This window comes from Alligator sinensis, unplaced genomic scaffold (genome assembly GCF_000455745.1).
Source record: "Alligator sinensis unplaced genomic scaffold, ASM45574v1 scaffold872_5, whole genome shotgun sequence".
Taxonomy (NCBI): domain Eukaryota; kingdom Metazoa; phylum Chordata; order Crocodylia; family Alligatoridae; genus Alligator; species Alligator sinensis.
The window spans coordinates 85,668-103,736 of record NW_005842730.1 but is presented as its reverse complement, the minus strand read 5'-3'; the positions used below and the strand labels follow the sequence as shown (position 1 = coordinate 103,736).

At 42.5% G+C, this 18,069-nt stretch overlaps 1 protein-coding gene across 1 annotated transcript; it reads left to right on the top strand.

The window, feature by feature from the left end:
• The first annotated feature begins 2,809 nt into the window (after positions 1-2,809).
• On the top strand, positions 2,810-17,829 carry GNAI3 (G protein subunit alpha i3). The gene is made up of 8 exons (XM_014525030.2): positions 2,810-2,878; positions 2,995-3,136; positions 5,782-5,939; positions 10,569-10,697; positions 13,587-13,716; positions 14,386-14,539; positions 16,310-16,525; positions 16,632-17,829. The coding sequence occupies exons 1-7, from the start codon at positions 2,874-2,876 to the stop codon at positions 16,498-16,500; spliced, it is 909 nt and encodes a 302-aa protein (XP_014380516.1). The 5' UTR covers positions 2,810-2,873; the 3' UTR covers positions 16,501-16,525; positions 16,632-17,829.
• The last annotated feature ends 240 nt before the right edge of the window (positions 17,830-18,069 follow it).

Genomic DNA, 18,069 nt, shown 5'->3' with positions numbered 1-18,069 from the left:
CGGGAAATTCTCCCTTGCACCGGGGTTCTCCTTTGCAGCAGAAAACTCCGCCGTGCAAAGAAGCTGCAATTTAGCGGGGACAATTTAGCAGTGCCGAAGCACACAAAACCAAAAATCACACCCTTTGGGTTGTGACACAAAGGTTAAACTTGTCTGTAAAATTCCAAAGTTATTTTTACTCAGAGGTGGAAGTTACTTCCCCACAATGAAGAAATGCAATAACAAAAGCACCTCTCATCCTCAGAAATGCAGCTTGGATTTCCTGGTTTCTATTGCCAGTGCAACACCAAATGGAACAAACAGGGTGAAATGGAGGTCCTCTTTCAAACCTTGTTTGTAATGTTGTCTTTCGGACTTACATTTTCCAGGGTCTTAATGCATAACTACAGTAGAAATGTGGTGAAAAATGCTGGGGTTTTTTTTTTGCTTTTGGTGGGTTTTTTTACTCTTGTAAGAGCTTTTATTTTTGCCTTATTCTGGAGGACCCGCCTTACAAAGGTGGTATTAAAAGATTGTTTTACTCATAGTGATAGGGACATACCAACTTGATGTCATATAGTGTCTTTATGTTTGAGCCATCTGGTCTCCCCATGCTAGGAGAGAACAGGGGGTTGCGTCATTTAATCATTCGTCTTAAAATAATATGAATTCTACAATTGTAAAGCCAGATTGAGGTAAGCTTGATTTAAGCCTTTGGAGTTGGCTTACTGAGCTCAGTAATTTAGTGCATGCCTTTTAGATGGGGCTTTACACTGTTTGCTCTAAGTAAATGTTGGATCCTGTGGCTCTCTTTAAGACTATGCTTTTGTTTCAGTATGCTTGTGCAAAAAAATGCCTATTCCTAAACTCCGCTTTTGAGGCAGACTCTCACTTATAATTAAATCTGTGGATCTTTGTCCTCCCGAGTTTCTCAGATGATGATCTGTGGTGTAGGAAATTATTTAGAATACACATTTATCAATCAGTTCAAACATTACTATTTATATCTGCTGTGGTGAAAAATCTTGGCCTTCCTGATAGTAGCATTTGCACGTGGGAATCATTTGCTGACTAGAGACTATTAGCAGGAAAGCAGGCATTAAAACTTCTCTGCTATCTTGCCAAGGGACTTCAGTATTCATTTCTCTTCCCCACCCCTCCTTGCTTCTGAAATATGAAATTCCTATATAGTGGTTAGGATTTGTAGCTTGTAAAGAGCTTTGAGACCTGTGGCTGAATTATATTCACATAATTCAGTGTTAACGCATTTACTTAGGCTGCTCTCTATCTAGTGTATCCACTATCAATGTTCATGTGTGTAATGGCAGGACTACCTTGGGAAATCATTAGTATACTGCTCCAGGAAGAGAAGAATAATAGATAGTCCAGTATATGAAGTTAAATACACCCCAGTTTTACAGTCCCATGTTCCAAGTTGATAGTGTAATGATTAGTGTTTTAAAAAAAAAAAAAAAAGCCCCTGGAAATTCAGAGCTCTGTCTGTCTTGTTCTGTCCCAGGAAATCGGCATAAAGTAAAATTATCTAAAACCACAGGAAAAGCCACAGTGTATTTTATTCTATAAAAATCTGGTTCCTAATCCCCTCAGACGATCAAGAGAATACTAACACCAGTGCTATACAGGGCCTTAGCTGCCTGGTTACTATCAGCCACCTATCACCTGTGCATGGGCTTGGCAATTCAATTTAAAAAAAATGTTTTGTTGGATAATATCAGCGTTTAACTATTTTGTTTCTATTTTTATCAATCTTAAAATTTCAGGACTGTGCAAAATTAGGGGTGTTTAACCACCTACTATGCAAAATTGGGCGTGTTTAACCACCCACAGCGAGACGCAGAACTACTGTAGGACTGCTGCCAGCTGAGTGGCAGAGCTACCATCAGCTTTGGCTTTACCCACCTGTAGCTCTCTGGCCTGTTTTGTCCTTTCCTCTTCCTTTGTTCCCAATCCCCTGGGGCTTCTGGGAGCTGCAGTCCAAACTATAGCCAGCATGGTTCTATAGGACTTCTCCCCCTGTCATCACCCACTCCGTCAGCCATCATCTTTCTTACGTACCCTTTCTGCAAATTTTGATGTGTAACAATGGAAAAACTTTTTTGTCGGTCTGAGAGTGCCAGGTGAAATTCAATTTTTAAATCAGTAAATGCTAATCCTGCCAAGCCTGCCTGTGGAGTAAGCACTGTATTTTAGTGCCCTGTATTTCCCCTTGCAGGGAACTAGAAGCCAACTGCACATTTAGATCTTGCTGTATTATTTTGGTTATTCTTGAAATACTCCTGAGCCTACAGTTGGCAGATTTTGAAGTCCCAGGAAAATCCTGGAGATAAGGACCTGTTTGCATTCAGTTTGAAATTATCCCTGATCTTGCCAACCTTGCATCCTATCTGATCTCCCACCAAGCCAGGCAGCAGTGAGATGCCCCTTCCTACCACAGCCCCTTTTGGGTCCGGCTCCACACAGCATCTTCCAGAAGCAGAGGGGCATGGGGCATATCTACCTGGCAGTGGTGTTAGCACAACATCCTTGAAAGGTACCCATGCTATGGCACCCTGGTTGAGGATCATAGAGACTGGCACATAATTGTTGTTGGCATCTGTCAACAAAAGGGACCGAGGTGTCTAAGAGCTGGGTCTCCTTAGGGAGCCTTTCTCAGAAAAGTGAATCACTGCAGGGAATTGCTGTTATGGTGATCTTTAACCAACAAGCTGTCACAGTGAAGTTCTTTCTTTTTGATCTGAATCAATAGTTAGATGTGAGGCTGTTTCAATAGGTGTCGGCTTCAGTTAAACACTAACTTTCTTCTTTTTTTTTTTTTTTTTTTTTAATCCTTTTCAGGTGCTGGAGAATCTGGTAAAAGCACAATTGTGAAGCAGATGAAGTAAGTAAGGAGTCACTGGCTGAAGTTTGTGCATAAATTGTGATTCTACATTGCACAAAGAAATATGAAATGTCTGCCTGGTTTGGCTTAATGGTGATGGCTTTTTTTTGTTCCAGGATTATTCATGAGGATGGCTATTCTGAGGAAGAATGCAAACAGTACAAAGTGGTTGTCTACAGCAATACTATCCAGTCTATCATTGCAATAATAAGAGCCATGGGAAGGCTAAAGATAGACTTTGGGGAAGTTGCCAGAGCAGTAAGTATTTCATTCATTTCCCCTGGTTTGATTTTTGTACAGTAGAGCATGTTAATGAACCCCAGAAGTTCAGTCTACAGAACGTGCATTGGAAGTATGTTTAAACGACAAGACAGAGTAGTGGAATATATTTGATAATCTGTAAAGCATTAGTAACATCCTATATAGAGTATGTTATTGCAGTCTTGTAATCTTTCTAGCTTTTTGTTAAGAAAGATTTGTTCCATTTTTAACAAAAATCTGATGTAGGGTTTCATTTAAAGTACTTGCCCTCTTGCATTAATGTTCAGTAAATTTTCAAGAAGCTATACTATTTTACAGTTTAATCAAGATCAGTGTCCTATGTCTAAGGAGCCTGGGGCAGCCTGCTCACCCATGCTGAATGAATGCCCTGTCTTTACCCTTGGCTCCCTGGCACTGGGGGCTGCACTGTGTTGCCCTGCTCCTTGGGATGGGTGCAGGATGTGGAGGCTAGAAGAGGGAGGGGGGAGCCCAGGGGCCCGGGTTGCTGCTGCAGCTGGAGCAATGGTGGGGGTGAGGTGGCAGCTGGGGAAAGCCTGGCAACTGCAAATTGACCCCTCAGAGGCCACATGCAGCCCATGGGCTGCCAGTTGAACAGCCGTGCTCTAGATCAGTAATCTTTGTAACCCTCAAGTTTTTTGAAATAAGGAAAACAGTTAAAAATCTTTGACTTTCCTTTTTTTCCTTCCCAAATCCCAGTTCCTTCCTCTGACATCACTAAAATCCAGTCTCCTGCCTCTAATCCTTACTGTCTAGTAAACTTCCTGGCATTTTTCTCTGCTCAAATGGGAGGGAAGGGGAGATCCCAGCACGCTTTAGAAAAGGTCAGAGGCAGTAAATGTGTGACACATCTACAGAAATAAAGGAGCTGTGGAGAGGACATGAGGGGCTTGTCTACCGAGGGAAGTTGCTGGTTTATAACAGGTTACAGTACCCTTGTTGCTCCCCAGCTCTCTGCATGGTCTTAATCTTAGCCTGCAGTAACTGAGAAGTGGCTGACTTCCAACATGCAAGTTTGGACACAAGCCGTAAAATTCTGTTTGCTCAATGAGGGGTATGTTTCCACGAGGGCTGACCTGGGTGATTCCTCTCCTTTCATCTGTACCCACAGGTTCAATGGTGCCTTCAGCCCAAGTTAACTGATGAGCTGGGGCAAGGGGTGAGGCAGCTAGAGGCTGAATCCTTCTCAGTTTGACTGGTGATCACCACCTTGCCATAAGAATGTAGGCTTAAATCACTCAAATGCTGCCAGTCCTGTTTAATGCATTTTCCCAAATTCCCCATGTGCACGGAAAGGCAAACAAGTACTCTCAAAATTCATTACGAGAGAATCAAGATCTCTCATCTTACTACAGCCCACAAAACCATGAGATGTGCCCCCATAAGTCCTACCAGTGAACACGAGGGAGTGTGTTACCAGTGAAGACGTAAAAACTTGGGTATATCTGCAGTGTACGTGCTCAACCCAAAGCTATGCTAACCCAGGTATTTATTCCTTGGACTGACTGCAATGAAGACCTACTTTAGGCATGAAAACAAATGGACCCCCACATTACAGGATGGCTGAAACTTGATGGTGAACTGTATGTTTTGCAGCTGTTTTTGGGTTTTTTTTTTTAAGGCCTAATTTCAGGAGTGTGAACACCAGTAGGAGGAAGTCACTAAAATTTGACAAACTTTCTGAAGTAGTTGAGGAGCTCTTAAGCAGAGCTGGCAGAAGTTGCATCATGTGGAAGGCAGCATAGATTTGCACCTTGTAGACTAAATAAAGTACATATAATAAAGTACTCTTTTGTGGGCTAGAGCTCGCTTCATCAGCTGCTGTTTGAAGTTGCATCATGGCAGAAGCAGAAGTCTGTAAGATGTAGGTCAGCCTTTTTTTTTTTTTTTAGTTGCAAATCTGGCTGTTAATTTCCCTATAGAAAAGCGAGAGGCTGAGTCTTCTAATAAGTGTTTCACATAATCTGGTGCAAGCATACACTCGAGTCCTGATCTGAGTCCATTCTGTCTGCCTAAATGCTTTAGTTTAGAAGTCAGTATCACATTTATTTTTGACAGTCTGTGTATGAGATGACAGTCCGTCAAAACTTTAAGCTTGTAATCATCCTAGGTTTTCTTTTCGTACTTGAATTTTCTTTACTCCAATATAATGCAGTGCTGTCTTCCTGATTACACTTTAAATGTAGTTTTAGACATAAAAAGTTATTTGTTCATTAGTCTGTTGTACAGTATTGGCATTCTGTTGTAGCACTGCTGGAGAAATGGACTATATAAGGGGGAATGTTGAAGGTTCATGTTGCCTTTATGTAAATGTTACTGAAATGATAAGAATCACAGTATGTGTTGCATGCTACAGGCTGCCACCCTCTTCTGGTTGGCACACCTAAAATTCCCTGATGCTGTATGGGCTTTGGGAAGCTTGCTGTTTGCTCAGTCCGTGCATTTCTTGCTGAAAAGTGAGTGTTGACTTGATGGACTAGTGGATGAGGTGGGGGAAGGGAACCTGGCCTTACTAGTGTATGACTGTTTCTGGCATCTATCACAGCTGCTAGTGCAGGTATTTATGGGTAAAACTGTTGTTTAAAGTGTCACACTTACTGACTTGGGTTGCTCTTTTCTTGCAGGATGACGCCCGCCAGTTGTTTGTATTAGCCGGCAGTGCGGAGGAAGGAGTAATGACTCCTGAACTTGCTGGGGTGATTAAACGGTTATGGAGGGATGCTGGGGTTCAGGCCTGCTTCAGCAGATCTAGAGAATATCAACTTAATGACTCTGCATCATAGTAAGAAGCACTTACTGTTTGCTCTGTCTTGCACCACAAATGTAGTATTGGTACTGATACTTGGGCTGTATCTAGTGGGTACTTCCAGCAACAAATGTCCTCCTTCTAAAGGACAGACAAAGCTTTTAATGTGAATAAAATCATAATTCAGGACTTTCTTTAAGTGAGTAAGCCAGCAGCATGCTTATATGGCTGGGGTGGCCAACCTGTGGTATGAGTGCCACAGGCAGCCTCTGTGCCTGGCACATGGCAGACCAGGGAGAGAACAGGAAGGACAGTGGCAGATAGGGTAGAAAGCAGTGGCAGGGAGCACGGTGAAGGACAGCAGATAAGGGAAGGGGACTGGAGTGGCACTTGAAGAGTGTGGAGCTAATTTTGTGGCTCACCTGCAAAAAAGGTTGCTCCCTCTCTCCCCACTATATGCTATTACAGGAGGCCTGGCCCTGAAGGATAACCCTGTGCTTTTGTACCTCAATGCTGTTATGCATATCTCTTGCTGCAGTTGTCCTTCTTACTGCTTAAAATATAGCTAGCTAAGATACCACTCTGAAATTAGACTAGCTTGGCTTGTTCAGATCTAATGGGGTTTTTTTGGAAGTTCATCTAGGCTCTGATCTACAGTGGCAAACTGTACTGCTCCATAAGCAATTAACACACTTTTTGTAAACCAGTCTCTGTTTCTAGCATGTATTGATTTAATTCTCAACTGGAAGCTTAAGCCTGAATTCAGCAAAACCTTGATATACCTGTGAAGAGTTTTTTGGGGGGTGTTACTTCCTTGTTCCTTCATGGTACATTTTACTGCCTGTTGCATAATGACCATTAGGACTCTCGCATTAAATTATACTTATCTGGGGAGGGAGGGAATCTGAAGACTTACGCTTGTACTTGGTTTGGCATCTTGCTTCCTTGGAGGCGCACTTAACTAAATCTGCCCTTCCCTTTCGTTGAGGATTCTGGAGGTCACTTTTTGCAAGGGCAATGGATGTGACAAATGGCTTCAAGTAAGCATAGCCAGACAGGGAAAGCCAGTGAGGTGGGTTTCACCCTATCTCAGGGGTGGGCAAAATGTGGCCCGCCGGCCAGATGTAGCCCGCCAAGCCATTCTATCTGGCCCGCAGGGACCCCTAAAAAAATTTAGAAAAATTAATATTTATCTGCCCCTGGCTGCCTGTCATGCAGCCCTCAATGGCTTGCCAAAACTCAGTAAGCAGCCCTCCACCTGAAATAATTGCCTGTCCCTGCCCTATCTGGACACCTCCTGAACTTGGGTCATCTTTCCTGAACACGACTTTGTTTTCAGATCCAAAAAGACTGGCTACAGAGGATAGTAAGAATGGGTGAATTGTGTCCTTTGCTCACAAGTAAGCAAAAAAGAGCATCCAGCCAGTCTCAGGAAGACCTTTCTGGTTCTCTTTTTTCATGCTGGTGTGGGCCTTTTGGCAAGGCCTCTCCAGAAAGCATGAAGCTCAGTAGTTTTACATCTTGAACCACCTGAATACTTCCCTGCAGGTTTTATGGCTCTTGTGACCTCTCCTTACTGTGAGTCTGAAGGCAGCCTTTTGTGTTCTCTGTTTCCCTAGAGGCATGTTAGTGACAGTCCCTCTCTTGCTCAGTAGCCTACAGTGTCTTTCATAATAAATGCTTTGTATGAATCTCTTGGAGCTTTCAGCCATTTGTTTAGCTTTGAAAGCATTCTTCCCAGCATTTAAAGGAAACATGACTGCATTGTTAGGAAAATGCCATCACGGTGCTCATGTGAACTTGGGAAGGAGGGGGAGTTTGTTCTAGCTGCCAGCTGAATCCTGTCCAGCTCATTGATTTCCCAAAATCTGGTTTCTCCTTTTAGCAGAGCTGTGAGAGAAACCAGCCTTCCACATTGCTGCATTGTTCTCTAACTTTGGGGTTTAGACTATTCTGAAGATGTCTAGTTTCATGGTTTCAGATGGGACATAAGAAATCCTGACGCAGGCCAGATTGACACTGGTTTGCCTAGAAAAGTTTGGGAGCCTTTGGGCAAACTTTGGGCTTCCATTGAAAGATTTTGCTCCCTCTCTAGTTGCAGCCTTAGTTTGTATTCAGCTACAGGGATGGTAGCAATCCCTGTGTGCTTGAGTCGGGAAGGGGCCTCGTTAAACTGAGTAGGCATATAGGAAGACCTGCGTCTTGGGCTAAATCCTGTCTCACTTTGTGTGTGCCATTGCGTAACTGTGATGTTTGGCATTTCCACCCCTTGGGGTCCTATTTCCCTTTTTGGCAAGAAATGCCCTTTGTGTACCTGCTGGAAGTATTTTTTTTTTTTTTTTTTTTTTTTAAAGAAGAGCCCCCTCCTATTATAATCAGTAGCCTGGTGGTTAGGGCACCTGCCCATGGGACAGAAGACTTTTGTGTTTTGAGACCCATCCAGAGTGGGTCTGAATCTTCATATCCTGTTACCTAGGAAAGTGCTCTAACCACCAGGCCATGGACCAGGCCTTACCCAGACTCCTCTCCAGCCTTGCTGTTGAGGCTGACTGCCAGCACCTTACATCTGCTCTTCATTAGATAAACAGCCCTTGGAAAGCTTTCTGTCTTTTGAGAGTAATGCCTTCCCAGGGCAGTAGCCATCTAGTGAGCTACACATCCTCTGCCCTCTCTTCCTACTTACCTCGTCTTGTCTGCCCTTCCCTTTTGCCCCCACAGTGTCTAACACCTGTAAGTTGTGGTTTTTGCCTGACTGGTTTTCAGACTTGCCCAGCCTTACACACACCTGGGCAATCTTATTTCACTGCATAGCTGCCCAGCTGGAGCTTAGCTTTACTGAGCCATACTCAGTAGGCTAGTGCCAGCAGTGCCAAATCACCAATTGCACAAGTGCCAAAGTCTGCAGTTATAGCCAGATGCCCATCATGTGGGCATGTGCAGTGAAGTAGGATTTAGCCCAGTGGTTCTTGGAACAAAGCATTTGAGTAAAGTTTAAATTTTGCAGTAGTGAGAAAACGGTGGGTGATAAATAGAGGCTATTGGTTTGGCCTGTGCACTACCCCCATTCCTCCCTTCTGTCCTGGCATGTCTGCCATTTTTGAGCAGTGATACGCAAATCCAGTAAAAGTCAGAACCTGACTAGGATTTTGAAACCTGTAGTGTGTGAAGCTTCCCTTCCCCATACACACACCCCTTGATTAGCACTGCCGTCAGATGGTACTGTTTCTTCTTCCCCGAGAAGGTCACGAGCAACTGATGACAAAGAAGGGTGCTGAGAGAGCTCACTTGGCCAATTCACAACATACGTGTGCTTTTGGGGGAAACTGAATGAAGTGCAAAGACTTTCTAGTGTCAAGAGACATTTGTGATTGCTGTTATTGTTCCAGTCATTCTAAAATACATTTCTGCAATTCATATGGGTTCACAGCAGCATGCACCTTGAATGAGTATGTTTTCACATTTGCCTAATAGCCTGGATAAACTCTGTCATTGAGTCTTAACATTTACTTGCCCTTGAAATTCTCTCTGGACTGAACAGTCAAACAATTTTTGTCTAGTTGGAAAATTCGGATATCAGCCATTAGTGGAATGAGGTTCGCTAGACCCAGGGGAGTGTCGTTTTGTATTAGTGTGGGATTTTGCAATTTACTTGGTAGTAAAAACTGTCTAATTCTATGTAATTTCTCACCTGCTGCAAAAAGCTGATCAGGCTAGTTTAGTTCCCTCCGAAAGGACTGAGGCTGAAACCTGACAGTGTTGGGAGCAGGTTATGAAAGTGCAAATGGAGGTTGCAGAGCATCTGCTTAAATAATTCACTGGCTAGTCACATGCTTGTTATCAATGTCAGGCTGTTGGTTACCAGCCCTTCAGGTAGCACTTTCATTCTTCTGCCTATGGGATGCAACGTGTTCAGAGTGTAATACTTACTGTCAGTGCTATTTAATGTACTGTACTCATTTTCTTGGCTTTCCTGTTTGTGTAGTTGCTTTTCCACCAGTGTCTTACACCTAGGTTTGAGTGGCTGTCTGGAACATAGTTCAGCTTTTTCTGCTATGCTAGAAATAGTCAGGATCTTCGTGCTTCCCAGCAGAAGTGTTCCTTCACAAGAAATGTAATGAAGCTACTTTTGTCAGATGCAGTTGTGCTAATACCTAATAAGAAATATGGCTGAGAAGTTTATTCTCTGAACTAGCAGGAAACTTGACTGTTGCCCTATTTTTGTGGGGGCTAACCTTTTTGGCAGACATACCACAAATTAGCCCTGCATCTTCCCTAAGTGTCATTTTGATTCCCTTCCTCCATCCATTTTGCTGCTCTGCTTTTCTGCTCCCAGCCCTCTGTTCCCTGCCTGATCTGCTGCTCTACTTTCTGCTTTGCTGTCCGTGCCAGTTGTGGCACCCATGCCTGCAGGATGGTCACTCCTGTCCTAGTAAGCGTAAAGAATAGGGACAGGCAATCCTAGGCAAATTATCCAAGAAGACATCCAGGGGCCAGGCCTGCACACAGACAGATCTGTATGTCACGTATGTTTAAGATTCATGCTGTGCTTTAAAAAAAACCCAACAAACTAATGCATTTTACTGAGGCTTTCTTCTGCATTTTATAAAAGATTCATAGCCTAAGGAGACTCAAAAAAGCCTGTCTTGTGTTGTGTGTTTCATTCAGTTACCTAAATGACTTGGATAGAATATCTCAGTTGACCTATATTCCAACTCAGCAAGATGTTTTGCGGACCAGAGTTAAAACTACAGGCATTGTGGAAACTCACTTCACCTTCAAAGACCTGTACTTCAAGTGAGTATGGTGCACGGTGGGGCCTCATTCATCTCTGCAGACTGCACTTTTTCTTTGTCTAGGTGAGAGTTACCTGGTGCTCAGCTGATGGTGGGTATCTAGTTTCCCTCGTGTGTACTGTGGAGCCTTCTGTTTATTCGTGTTTCAAGTAATTGCATACAGTTCCTTGTAGTTTGTATTAAACTCTGTTCTTACTGGAGTTGCTCACTTGAGTTGCCAGTTTGACTTTTATTTGCATTCTTTTGTTCTTTCCAGCTGCTTTTATGTTGGAAGCACAGACGCAGGTACTGGATGCTTATTTATAGGTTCTGGAATACTAAAAGGACACTGTTGGCTCCTGGTTATAATCTGAATGCTTTAACCCCTTCATTTGACATGTAAGGATAAGAGCCGTTCCCTGCAGGCTCAGCCCTGTGGGGCTTTTGTCTGGACTGCATGGCATCCGTAGCAAAGCTGTGGATGAAATTGTGCTGACTAACTACTGCTGCAGAGCAGCAAAAGGCATGCGTAAGGGGGGTGGGGGGTAGAATGGCTGCCTTTGTATGACAGTGTAGTGGAGAGGATGTGTCCTCTAGTCTAAAAAAAATAAAACTGTTTGAAGTGGTTGAGATATTCAGCTCATCTTGACAGTGTCCCTTTAAGTATGAGTAATGAGTTCCCTGTATCCTTCATACCAGCCCTGAGAGATGGGGGGGGTGGCGCACTTTTCCCTAGCTGTTTTACCTAGTCTTGTAGACCAACCTTTGCTTTGGATCCCAAGCATGTCCTTCACAAAGCTAGGCCCTTACTTGGTGGATATCAGTTCGGTACAACAGTGTCAGAAAAAAATGCAGTATTTGTGTTCTGGGTCGAGCTCTCTTCCTTTTCTGGAAGGTTGTCATTGAGCCTTTGTTATATAAGGCTTTTAAACAATCATTCATTTGCCAGCCATGATTTTAATTTTTCATTACAAAACCAGGTTTTAAAGAGGCGTAGCAAAAATCTATGCACTTGGGCTCCCGGCACAATTCGGCTGCATGCTTCTTGGGGAACAAAGCTGTCTTGGCTTCTAATTTGTTAACTGGTTAATAGAAAATGGCTGAATACTTTGCATCACAGAGCTATTTTTATGGCTGCTGGTTAGCTCCAGGGAAGAGTATCTTCTTTCATGATGTATTAGGATTAACATTTACCAGTAGTAGTGTACAGTGCTCTTTCTTTCTTTTTTTTTTTTTTTTTTTTTAAAAGCCGTTTGTTTCTGCCTAATGGGATATTGGGCTAGAGGTAGCAGGCATGATAGTTTAACCATTTCTTTGCAGTGATGGTGATTAGAACTTAACTGGCATGCTATCTAATGTACACTATGGAGATCCTTTCTAAGGTATTACAGCCTTTTCCAGTACCCAAAAGGACATAGAGCCACTATCGTTTTCTTCATCTAAGATGGTTTCATGGCCACCAATACTAAGAAGGTACATGACTTTAAGATGGAAGAGTGTAGGCAATATTCTGCCAAGAGGCATTTTTGGAACACATGGATTTGTATGGAGTTTCTTACCATGTTGCTAAATAATTTTTAGTAAGTTAGATCAGTGGTGGAATAGTAGCACTATGGAAGCATACGTCACCTTTAGAAACTGGCTTATGCAGGGCTCACAAGGCTTTCTCAGACTGATTGGGCATCCATCAGAATTGGGATGTTATGCTTCCCATCTTAGGGGACTTGCCTACTAAGGAGAGTGTTTAGGTAGGTATTAAGCACAAAGCTGCAGTCATTTTCCTCAAAGCTTACTTTATCTACCCATCATCCTATGCTAAAAATATGGTGCTAAATTTGGGACTTTACTCCAATAACAGACTGAGATGTCTGACTTGAATACAGGATCACCTTGGAGAAGCTGGGCTCTGAGGTCACTGCTGCTTTGCAATAACAGCAGAGGTAACAGAGAACACTGCCGGCTAAATAAAAAGGCTGTAACTTCATACAAAATTCCATCTTTCCTATTATGTTCCACTGGGACAGCTTATCTTAAATGAAAGTCTGGAGTCACTGAACCACAATTCTGGCTCCTTTTGTTGGAATCATTAAATAGTATTACTTTTGGCAGACTCTGAATAGTTTCTCTTTTCTCTGCCTGCTTGCTCTGATAATCATAAACATTGATTTTTGTTTCCATAGCTCTTGGATATTGACTTGTCTGACGTGATTTAAATTAATAATCTCAGCCAGTCAGAAAACAGTGGGGAATATTGCCTCTCTTTCCGCAACAGTTTGGAGAAGGGACTGTTGTAATTTTCCAGGAAACTAGCATCTTTGTTTATAGCTAGAAATCTTCTTGCAATATTTAGATTCCCTTTCTCTGAACCTTTCCAATCTAGTATCTCATTAATTATATATTTAACTGCTACAGCACCCAACCTCTTACATTTTGCCCATGTGTTTCAGTAGTAAGGTGCCGGTCATGTTACCCATAGTATTTGCTGCCAAGCACATTAGTTAGTTGGAATAATTGAACTGTGTAGAGTGGGTGCTCCGAGTCCAGCCCAAGCAACTGGGTTACTTCTACAGGGGTTAAAACAACCAAGGCAGAGTGCCAAGATGAAGTAGCAAGCTCCTTTCTACCCTAGTTAGTGTTACAACAAAGGCTTTCTTTTAAGATTTAGCTCTTCCTGCTGGAAACAAAGCTTCATATTTTAAGTTAAAATATAGTTTATCTGGGGGGACACATCTCTGAATAGGAAGATTTGAGTTTCTGCTGGCCTTATTAATGATAAGGCTTTGTATCTCTAAATTTCTACTACATTCTGCTTGTCTGAAAGAACTTAAATTCTTTAAGCTTCGCCACATCATGCAGTTAAGAAGGTGAGCATTGCATAATATCTGAGCCACTTTTCTCTTCCCTCTTTCAGGATGTTTGATGTTGGTGGCCAGCGATCAGAAAGAAAGAAATGGATTCACTGCTTTGAAGGTGTGACAGCTATTATATTCTGCGTAGCCCTCAGTGATTATGACCTTGTCCTTGCCGAGGATGAAGAGATGGTACGTTCCTTTGGAATTATTAACACGTGGCTGCATCCTGCAGTGAGATAATTGAGGTGGAAGTTAGTTTCAAGCTGCTGTAGACTGTATTCAGTTTAAGGACCTATCAACATAATATTCTTTGTTTTGTGCTCTCTTTGGGATGTTGTGAGAGAGCAGCATGTCTCCTAAGAGGTCTGGCCGTAGCACCACAAGTTTAATAATAAACTAGAGGGAATTGATGTTTTTCTCCTCGGCTTTCTAAAAAACCCCAAAATGTTCTGATTGTGAGGTTGCTGTTATTGCTGCCTGTTTTTGTTAAGCACTAATGCATTTCTTGGACTGGAAGAAAAGCCAACCCTAGTAAAAGGTTACGGGATGGTAAACTGACAAAAACTAAAGTGAATGGGGATTAGACCTTCTCTGATCTGACCTCTAGTTATGACCGGACACAACATAAATTTCCTGACCTTCCCTTGTATGACACTTGTTATCAGTTCCTGCGTAGTACACAGTTTTAATATCTCCATAGATATTAGAGGCTGGAAGGGACCTCGAGATCACTGGATAGTTTAGCTATCATGTTTTGTATTTTAATGCCAACGGCTTTCTTCTAAAGATAATCAAACAACCCACCTTTCCCAAGTGACTGTTGGAATGATGCACTTTTTTTCTCCAACTGCTTTTTAGAACCGGATGCATGAGAGCATGAAGCTGTTTGATAGCATTTGTAACAACAAGTGGTTTACAGACACCTCCATCATCCTCTTCCTCAACAAGAAAGACCTGTTTGAGGAAAAGATTAAGAAGAGCCCACTAACAATCTGCTACCCAGAGTACACAGGTAATGCTGGGATCAGGGGTGAGCTCAGTCTTGTGCTGATCCGTTGAAATGAACACTTCAGATCACTCTGATTTTAGAAGGAGTATGGGCTTGTCCACCTGTGGCAAAGTTAGAACTAGGTCTTCTCCCCCTGGTTCTGTTGAGCTATTGTCCACGTGTTTCATTGGCTGGAAGCATGTTTGGAAAATGTGAGGTTTTTCTGCATCTTGGGTCCTTATAAGGAAAGTCTTTTTACCTCAATGTCAGTACTGAAGGTATTATAAAAGATGTCTAGATAACTCATATGCATTAGAAACCACAGCCTCCCTTGCATTAGAGTACATATTACATCTGTACTCCAAAAGCATGGGTGGAACATCTTCACTAGTGTGGCTGGTAGGCCTTCTCTTTTTAAAAAGAAAAAAAATAAAATAATAATAATAACAACAACAAGGTCATTTAAAGGGAATTTCCCCCTTCCACTTTGTTACTTGTGTGTTGGGCGTTTTTGCTTTCCTCAAACATTTGGGGTTAGCCACTGTTAAGGCTGGAGGTTGACTGGGATGTGCCAGTGTTCTTGCTGGGAGTTAAACCAACAGTAGGGGTTTACTGGTAGGGGTGCACCAATAGAGATTTCTTTTGGGCCAGTATCAGTGGCTGATTGATTTTATTTATTTATTTATTTATTTTTTGGAGCCATATTGGCTGATACTGATCTGATTGCTAACTTACGCAGCCGGGCAGAGCGTGGAGAGCACTGTCTGGCTGGTAAGTCTGTTGTGGAGGAAGGGGTGTAGGGGGGTGCAGGTTGAAGCCCCTGCAGTGAGGGAGGGAGAGGGGCAAGTGCTGCACAGCTGGGGCGGAGTGTGGGACAGCTGCGAGCGACTTGTCTTGGGGGTGCAGGGAGGGGGTAGTGACCCTGCCACCGCATGCACCCTGGGAGGGCATGGGGGACGTGTCCCCAGATGTGTGCATGAGGCAAGGGTGGGCTGGGGCCAGGGCAGTGCCAGGCTCTTCCTGCCAGGGGGCTGGACTGGGCTGCACCTGGAGATTTAGCAGGGAACATAGTTCTCTTCCGTGGATCTCTTGAGGGTATTTTAACAAACGACTTCCTGGCTTTTTGTAAAGGCAGAACACTGATGGTGGCCTTGTCCCTCCTGCTTTACCTGCAGCAAGTTAAAGGGTGTTTTTGATGTTGCCAGGATTGTGCCTGGTGGCTGTGTGAGGGTTATTCACAAAGCGTTTAACAGATTAGATGAGAGCCTGTCTGCTACCGTCAGGAGAAGGCTGATCCTGCCTTGAGTAAGAGGTTGAACCTTGCAGCCCTTCTTTTGCATAGTTCTTTTATCTGCTATCTGATCAAATTGTGTATTCATAGCCCAAATGATTTAGACCTCTTTAGATTCATTCACTCCTGTCAGTTGTTTCTACTCCCAATTTAGCGATGTAAGCGATTGTGTATTTCTAGCGTGATGCTTTATTAATAATTTTATACAGTGTTTTATCAGTAGATTTCAAAACTGTTTGTGAAGATGGTAAGTGTCATGATCCCCATCTTACAGATGAGGAAACCAAGACAGAAGTTTTAAAATGACTTGCCCAGGGTCACACAGGAAGCCAGTGACAGAGATGGGAAGATCATTAGGCCATTTAAAAAGAAGGGCTAATCTTGAATTTGCAGCTTCTTACAGCCATGCCTTTATCCTTCAAGCAAAAATGAAGCCGAACATTTTTAGAGATAAACTTTCTACTGCAAACATGTAGCTAAAGTAAGGTATCTTTATGTTCCAGGCTCCAATACGTACGAAGAGGCAGCTGCATACATTCAGTGTCAGTTTGAGGATCTGAACAGAAGAAAAGACACCAAGGAAATTTATACCCACTTCACATGTGCCACTGATACCAAGAATGTGCAGTTTGTGTTTGATGCTGTTACTGATGTTATCATTAAGAACAACCTGAAAGAATGTGGACTCTATTAAGAGAGGACATGGTGGGGGGGAAAAGGTAAAATGCTGAACTGTCTGGCTGCTCTGAGAGCAATAGACTCACGCTTGCAACTCAGTCTTTTTTTGACACGTGCTTTCATTAATGCTCAGTGTTCTTCTTTCAGTTTTTATGATGTGGCGTTTTGAAAACCAGACTGTTCCCCTGCTGCCTCATGGGACAGCTGCAAGCATGAACAGGACCAAGGGAATGAAAACAGCATGCAGAATCCTTGCATTCTTTAGCACAATCTTCTGTATTAGGGACCTTTTTATCGATATGGGATGTTGAAGATATCAAAACGGAACAACTGTTAAGTGTGATTTGATCATTCAGGCATCAGTCGGATTGCATAATCTTAAATGTGCACAGCTGTTGTGAAGCTGAGGTGCTGGATTCCAGAACTTCAGTATGTAGCTTTCTCTTTCTTTGATTAACAAGCCACCACTAGTCTGTTTTTAAGGTTTTTCCATCAGATATATATAATATATATATAAACTTTACTAAATTTTATTTCTTTATTTGCAAATGAATCTTGTTTTAAGAAAACATAAGAAAAAAAAACAAACACTTAACTATGCACATGATGTGACCAGATCATGCAGAAAGTATTCCTCTTAGTAGGAACTCTTTGTTTTTAACACTTGGTATGGTCAGAATTTAATATTTCTGCAACTACTTAAAAGATCTGTAGAGCTCTTCTGGCTATAGCTTTGGCTTCTGATGTGTAATTTGTTTTCACCCTGCTGCAAATACGTTCTGGCTTTGAAAAGAAGTGACAGAACTTTCTGTAGCAGGATAAGTCCTTTTTAGCTTATGTTTGGGGATTAACTTGGTTTACGCTGATTTACCAAATCAAGATTTGAGCCCTTGTAGTAATATTCAAGCCAGCTTATTGGGTGAAGACGTACCTGGGACAACTTCAGTTGGAGAAACAAATTGCTATATTCCAAACTGGATGGAGAGTGTGTGCTGCTACCAAGCTATTAAATCAACCACTTGGATTCTTGTGCATTTTTTTTGGTCTAAACCAGTGGGGAATTCTGTAAAAGATGCACCTTTGTTCTGCATTTACCATGGCCTTTTATGTTCAGAGACTTTTAAACTGTATTGATAGCATGCCTTTACTTTGTAAATGTTGTGCCAAAATTCCTGTTTGCCATTGTTTTTATTGTAGTAATGTTCTTAACCAGTCGGCACATTCCTTTGCTGAAACCATTGCATTGAGACTCGTTTTCCCAATTTGTCACATGTACAGTTTCAACCTGTTATAGTTGTTTGGCAGTATTAAAATGGTGAGTAAACAGTAAATTTTTCCTAATTTATTCTTGACATTCTGGACGTGTTCTTCCATACTGCTCACTTCAATTGTTTTTTGCAAGCTGACCGAAGGCAAGAGGGGCAGCCAGCTGCAAATGCACTTAGTTAGTAGGCTAGGCAGAGGGTAGCCTGACCTTTTTTAAATACAAAAGTATTAGAGCCACTACCGTCTTGCACAATGCAGCCTTCTTTTACCATGGGGATTTGGTTTTATGGGCACAGCTATCATTCATCAGATTTGCTGA

What these genes read in the sequence shown, in the direction of transcription:
- GNAI3 (XM_014525030.2), top strand. An exon ending in TTGGGGAAGTTGCCAGAGCA is followed by an intron (nt 3,137 to 5,781) that starts GTAAGTATTTCA and finishes CTTTTCTTGCAG; the next exon opens with GATGACGCCCGCCAGTTGTT. An exon ending in CTTAATGACTCTGCATCATA is followed by an intron (nt 5,940 to 10,568) that starts GTAAGAAGCACT and finishes TGTTTCATTCAG; the next exon opens with TTACCTAAATGACTTGGATA.